The sequence below is a fragment of the Somniosus microcephalus genome, chromosome 12, assembly GCF_052327205.1.
Source record: "Somniosus microcephalus isolate GS21.2 chromosome 12, FLI_Smic_1.0, whole genome shotgun sequence".
In the NCBI taxonomy this organism is placed as follows: Eukaryota; Metazoa; Chordata; class Chondrichthyes; order Squaliformes; family Somniosidae; genus Somniosus; species Somniosus microcephalus.
In genome coordinates this window covers 161464983-161472391 of record NC_140998.1, presented here as the reverse complement: position 1 = coordinate 161472391, position 7409 = coordinate 161464983, and the positions used below count along the sequence as shown (strand labels likewise).

Here is a 7409-nt window from a genome sequence, read left to right as displayed (position 1 = left end):
AACTACTTTAGGCAGAGTGGTGAGTGAATGGAATAATTTTCCAAGGGGGAGAGCAGGGGCTAATTGTATCAGAATTTCAAGAGAAAGGTGGATAAATACATGAATACAATTGTTTATAATGCTGTATGAGAGGTAAAGGATCCGGTGGGATTACTTAAAAAGGAGCTGCGGAATTCTCCCAGTGATCTGCCCAATATTAATGACCTGATCGTTTATTTTGACTTTTTGTGGGAACTGACGGTGCGTAAAATGGGCTGCCATGCTTGATTGCATAACAAGAGTAATTAGACATGATTGGCTATGAGGAGATTCGGGACATCCAGAGAACGCGAGAGGCGCTATATAAATGCAAGCTCCTGCTTCAGTACTGCGCCTCGAGCGAAGTACCTTGAAGATCACAGAGGAACCATCAGGGGAATTCCAGAGGTAGATTAGAAAGGATGACCACAGCCCTGTGCCAGGAGAATTCCGGCGACGATGCCACAAAGGGGAAAGATCACGCTTCGACCTGCTACATCAGGCAGAACAACTTTGAGTTCTGCGGATACAGCTTAAAGATCGCTCGAACGTTGGGCGCTAACCTGGGCGTATCGGCTTATATCTGGGACTGTGTAAGTTCGCTGCATTAGTGTGATAGATAACTAGCTGGTTTATCGCATCTTACATATTTATCAGAAAATAAATCAGCATGATTCCCTGTTCCAAGTTGCAGTGGGTTTGCAATCACCCTCCTTTTCTCAGACAAATACGATTTCAAAATGCATCACCAATCTGGCACATTCTGTTCAAGGTCCGCGGTGTGGCTGGCTAGAACGTACATTTCTGACATACATTTGAAACACAACAATGTTCATTTCTCCTGGTCTCGACCCTATGTTTTAATAAGGGTTAGCGGCTCACTGAAGCCGGTTAAAGAACCTACCCTCACTGGTGCCGGTGTGGTGTTTTATATTTCCATACTCTAATTTTCCCTTCCCCTTCTGGAGTTGACCTGCTCTGTTCCACTGTCATTCGCAGTATCTCCCAAAATGGCCATTCTACGTGCGGGAACCCGGACACTGAGTGCCTACACAGGCCGCGTACATTGTTGCTGTGCACAGATACACAATATACGATGAGTCCCCGGGTAGCAATCAGGAGCGTGACTAACACAGTACAGACCGGGAAAGGAACCTGGGACCTCCCAGTTCTTTGAGAGTCAGCGCCACAACGTGTGCTGCATCATTGAGTCATTGGTGCAGTTTTGACTGCGCTCATAGTTAGCCGAGGGACTTGATGAGACTGCGAGTTATTGTGAGCGCGGTGAGCCGGTGGGGCGACAGGTTATCACAGAAATCACAGAAACCCCACAGTGCAGATAGAGGCCATTTCGGCCCATCGAGCCTGCACCGACACATATCCCACCCGATCCCCGTAACCCCTACACCAACACATATCCCACCCTATCCCCGTAACCCCACATATTTAATCCCCCTAACACTAAGGGTCAATTTATCATAGCCAATCAACCTAACCCGCACATCTTTGTTCAAGTTATTTTCCTTTATGGCTTCTGGGACCCGTTGCATTCGCAGGAAGGAGCAAGAACACGCGGCCCGTTAACAGACCCGCCAGTTCTGATCTGAACACACTGGGATTGGGTGAGAGTGTCCGCCTCGCAACAGTTCTATGGGGCTTTCCTGTATATCTGTAGGAAATTGTTTGTACCGCGACCCCACCCTTCGTTAACAGCAGGCTTTGGGATCCAGGTACTTTTCATCACGCTCTGAATGCGTTAATCCTAATGCTTGCGTTTAAAATCGTTTCAGGCAATTGCTCTTTGCCGGTACTTTGAGAAGGAGAAGATCAGTTTTACTGGGAAGAAAGTGATTGAGCTGGGAGCGGGCACTGGAATTGTGGGAATATTAGCAGCTTTACTCGGTGAGTTACCGCGTGTCATTAAACCTAAATGTGCCATTTTACCGACGAGAGGAAAATGATAGAAAGACCTATCTATCTATATCGATAAAGGAGTGTTACCATATCTGAGAGTAAGGAATGGTGTGATTCCGCCTCCTACACTTCCTGTGGTACACATGGTTTGGGAGGAATTGAGTCTCCCTACTGCAACCATTAATTTTTCAGAGTTCTGGTCCATCCGTGGACGGAGACACCGCTGATCTGGTAGTGCTAAGTTCTATCGTCAGTACATTAAAAATGATTTACACACCTTTTGTCTTTAGGGCTGTACTCCTTGGATAACCACCAATTAATCCAACGTTTGAATGAGCCGCGTTCCGTTCAGTGTGACATTTTCCCATTACTGCGAAGGACAATCCTCCGAGTAGAGATTTGACCAGCCAGTTGTTGCGTTTGATATAACAGCAACTAGACATTTCATTTGGACTAAAAACAAAGGGGCCAAGCCCAAAGGTTACCACAAATAAATAAGAAATTTAGATTAATTCTCCATCAACAGGTGGTATTAAAGTGTCAGTAAAATAGTCAGAGTTATACAGCACAGAAAGACGCCCTTCGGCCCATCGTGTCTGCGCCAGCCATCAAGCCCTATCTATTCTAATCCCATTTTCCAACACTTGGTCCATAGCCTTGTATGCTATGGCGTTTCAAGTGCTCATCTAAATGGTTGTTGAATGTTGTGAGTGTTCCTGCCTATACCACCCTTTCAGGCAGTGAGTTCCAGATTCCAACCACCCTCTGGGTGAAAAAGTTTTTCCTCAAATCCCCTCTAAACCTCCTGCCCCTTACCTTGAAACTATGCCCCCTGGTTATTGACCCCTCTACTAAGGGGAAACGTTCCTTTCTATCTACCCTATCTATGCCCCTCATAATTTTGTACACCTCAATCAGGTCCCCCCTCAGCCTTCTCTGCTCTAAGGAAAACAACCCCAGCCTGTCCAGTCTCTCTTCATAGCTGAAACGCTCCAGCCCAGGTAACATCCTGGTGAATCTCCTCTGCACCCTCTCTAATGGAATCGCATCCATCCTATAGTGTGGCGACCAGAACTTCACGCAATATTTCAGCTGTGGTCTAACTAGCGTTTTGTACAGCTCCATCATAACCTGCCTGCTCTTATATTCTATGCCTTGGTGAATGAAGGCAAGTATCCCATATGCCTTCTTAACCACCATATCTACCTGTCCTGCTGCCTTCAGAGATCTATGTACATGCACACCAAGGTCCCTCTGATCCTCTGTTCTTTCTAGGGTCCTACCATTCATTGTGTATTCCCTTGCCTTGTTAATCCTCCCAAAATGCATCACCTCACACTTTTCAGGGTTAAATTCCATTTGCCACTGTTCTGCCCATCTGACCAGCCCGTCTATATCATCCTGTAGCCTGAGGCTTCCCTCCTCGCTATTTACCACTCCATCAATTTTCGTGTCATCTTCGAACTTACTGATCATACCTCCTACATTCATATCTAAATCATTAATGTACACTACAAACAGCAAGGGACCCAGCACCGATCCCTGCGGTACACCACTGGACACAGGCGTCCGGTCACAAAACCAACCTTCTACCATCACCTTCTGCCTCTTGCCACTAAGCCAATTTTTGATCCAATGTGCCAAATTGCCCTGGATCCCATGGGCTCTTAATGTCTTGACCAGTCTCCCATGTGGGACTTTTCAAAAGCCTTACTGAAATCCATGTAGACTACATCAACTGCACTACCCTCATCCACACATCTTGTCACCCCCTCGAAAAATTCAATCAAATTGGTTAGACATGATCTCCCCCTGACAAAGCCATGCTGACTACCCTTGATTAATCCTTGCATCTCCAAGTGGAGACTAATTCTGTCCCTCAGAATTTTTTCCAATAATTTCCCTACTGCTGATGTTAGGCTCAGTGGTCTTTAATTCCCTGGTTTATCTGTGCTACCCTTCTTGAATAATGATACTACGATAGCTGTCCTCCAGTCCTCTGACACCTCCCCTGTGGCCAAAGAGGTTCTGAAAATTTGTGTCAAAGCCCCTGCAATCTCCTCCCTTGCGTCACACAGCATCCTGGGATACATCTGGTCTGGGCCTGGGGATTAATCCACTTTTAAGCCCGCTAAAACCGCACAGTACCTCCTCCCTCTCAATGATAATTTGTTCAAGGATATCACAATCCCCCTGCTTGATTTCTATGCCTACATCGTCCTTCTCCCTAGTGAACACAGATGCAAAATATTCATTTAAAACCTCACCCACATCGTCCGGCTCTACACACAGATTGCTACTTTGGTCCCTAATGGGCCCTACTCTTTCCCTGGTTATCCTCTTGCCCTTAATCTACTTATAAAACACCTTGGGATTTTCTTTTGTTTTGCCCGCCAGTGTTTTTTCAAGCCCCCTCTTTGCTCTCCTAATTTCTTTTTTAAGTAACCCCCTGCACTTTCTATACTCCTCTAGGCCTTCCACTGTTTTTAGTCCTTTGTATCTGCCAAAAGCCTCCCTTTTTTCCTAATCCATTCTTGTATATCCCTTGACATCCAAGGTTCCCTGGACTTGTTGGTCCCATCCTTGACCTTTACAGGAACATGTTGGTGCTGTACTCTCTCTATTTCCTTTCTGAATGACCCCCACTCCTCTGATGTGGATTTTCCTACAAGTAGCTGATCGCACTCCACTTTGGCCAGACACTGCCTTATCATATTAAAATCGACCTTCCTCCAATTTAGAACTTTTAGTTCCGGTCCATCTTTGTCCTTTTCCATGGCTACCTTAAATCTCACCGAATTATGGTCACTGTCACCAAAATGCTCTCCTACTGACACTTCTACCACTTGCCCGGCTACATTCCCTAGAATTAGGTCCAATACCGCCCCCTCTCTTGCAGGACTTTCTACATGCTGGCTCAAAAAGCTCTCCTGGATGCACTTTAAGAATTCCACACCCTCTTAACCTTTCACACTCTGACTATCCCAGTTAATATTGGGGAAGTTGAAATCCCCTACTATTATTACCCTATTATTTCTACACTTCTCTGAGATTTGCCTACATATCTGTTCCTCTATCTCCCCTGACTGTTTGGGGCCCTATAGCACACGCCCAGCAAAGTGCGTGCCACCTTTTTGTTTTAAGTTCTACCCTTATGGCCTCATTAGAGGAACCTGCTAAGATATCATCCCTCCTTACTGCAGAAACTGACTCCTTGATTAATATTGCGACACCCCCTTCTCTTTTACACCCCCCTCTGTCTCGCCTGAAGATTCTATACCCTGGAATAGTGAGCTGCCAGTCCTGCCCTTCCCTCAACCATGTCTCTGTGATAGCAACAATATCATACTCCCATGTGTTCATCAACACCTTCAATTCATCTGCCTTACCCGTAAGACTCCTTGCATTAAAACAAATGCCATCCAGCCTTGCCATACTCCCTTGTGCCATTACATATTTGCTCTGCCTTCCAGACTGACTTGTATTTTCCTCTAATTTTGGCTGTGCATTACCACCTACCCTAGCTCAATTCCGTATCCCACCTCCTGCCAAGTTAATTTAACCTCCCTCCCCCAACAGTACTAGCAAACCTCCCCGCAAAGATGTTGGTCCTGTTCTGGTTCAGGTGCAACCTGTCTGACTTGTACAGGTCCCACCTTCCCCGGAAACAGATCCTGCACCAACTCTTTAGCCACGCATTCATCTGTTCTATCCTCCTATTCCTATACTCACTAGCACGTGGCACTGGGAGTAATCCAGTGATTACCATCTTTGAGGTCCTGCTTTTTAATCTGCTACCTAGCTCCCTAAATTCTTGTTGCAGGACCTCATCCCTCTTTCTACCTATGTCGTTGGTACCAATGTGAACTGCGACCTCTGACTGTTCACCCTCCCCATTCAGAATGCCCTGTAGCTGTTCAGTGACACCCTTGACCCTGGCACCAGGGAGACAACATAACATCCTGGAGTCACGTCTGCGGCCGCAGAAATGCCTGTCTGCACCCCTCACTATTGAGTCTCCTATTGCCCTTCCAATCTTACTCCTCCTTTCCTTGTGCTGCTGAGCCACCCACAGTGCCGTGAACTTGGCTCTGGCTGTGCTCCCCAGAGGAACCGTCACTTTCACCGGAAAACGGTTGTTGAGTGAGATGCACTCTGGGGCTTTCCTGACTACCTGCCAGCCCCCTTTTGACTGGTGGTCACCCATTCCCTCTCTGACTGCACTTTCTTAAGCTGCGGGGTGACCATATCTAAAAACGTGCTATCCACGTAACTCTCAGCCTCGCGGATACACCGCAGTGCCTCCAGCTGACGCTCGAGCTCCGAAAACCGGATCTCAATTTGGCCAAACCATTATTTTAATCTGAATATTTAAGACGCTTCTGATGACAGAGATCGATACGTGGTAGAAAGTATGACACAGGCATCAGGGGATATAACTAAATATAGGTAATCCTGTTAGAATTGAAATAATCATGGCAAGTGAGGTAAAGCACTCCTTATATAAGAGGCAGTGGGTGAAAACGAGTGTAAAAGTAGGGACAAAAGGCCAAGTGGTGTAGCGTGAGGAGAAAGAGGCGAGGTCTGTAGGCCTCTCAACGGATCGGTTAATATCACTTTCTCGTTTGTCAGGTGGAAATGTTACCATAACAGATAAACCGAATAGCTTGATGCAAATCAGAAACAATATCTTCATCAATATCCCCACTGCCTGCAAGCACCGTTTAAAGGTCCGTCCCCTGATCTGGGGTAAAGACGAAACTAACTTTCCTACCGACTATGACTTTATCTTGGGATCGGATATTGTCTATCGAGCTGACACCTATACCGAACTAATAGATACACTGTGCTATCTCTCCAACGAACAGACTACAATTTACCTCGCTTCCGAATTTCGAGCCGACAGCGGCTCCCTGACTTTCCAAGAGATGATTCTACCTGAATATTATGACTGCCAGATTGTTGACAGGCCAATGGAAAAAGATATTGCTGTGTACAAAATGACAAAAATTAGTACAAATCTCGAGAGTCAGGTGTGGATGTAGAGCCGGAAGTCTGCTGGCATGAACCTGCCATTGGGATTGACAAAGGAGCCTCCCTATCAATAGCTTTTTAAGTTTCTGCTCTTTACAAGGTAAAAGCGGCTGAAGATTCAAACAGTTCAGATGAAATCAATGTTTAACAACTATCTCATTTCTTTACCAGTCTCCTATTGACAGGTTCAGAAAAAAATAAAGGAGTTTCCCTCCCGGATATCGCCAGCGCGTGCTCTATAATTTGCAGAATAAGCTAGCGCCCGCCCACTCATTTATGCTAAATCGTTTATATTAATTTGATGCGTAAGCAATTTGAAATGCACTTGACTCGGTTATAAATGAAATGGTATATAACAAATAAAAGCGGGTTTTTGTCACGATCAAAGTATGTCAGGACTTCAATTTTTATGGGAGCATTATTAACAATTATATGTAAGTTGC

At 45.7% G+C, this 7409-nt stretch overlaps 1 protein-coding gene across 1 annotated transcript; it reads left to right on the top strand.

Annotated features, from left to right (window-relative positions):
- The first annotated feature begins 440 nt into the window (after positions 1 to 440).
- On the top strand, positions 441 to 6977 carry LOC147109652 (EEF1A lysine methyltransferase 3-like). The gene is made up of 3 exons (XM_086002337.1): positions 441 to 611; positions 1809 to 1920; positions 6565 to 6977. The coding sequence occupies exons 1-3, from the start codon at positions 441 to 443 to the stop codon at positions 6975 to 6977; spliced, it is 696 nt and encodes a 231-aa protein (XP_085858463.1).
- The last annotated feature ends 432 nt before the right edge of the window (positions 6978 to 7409 follow it).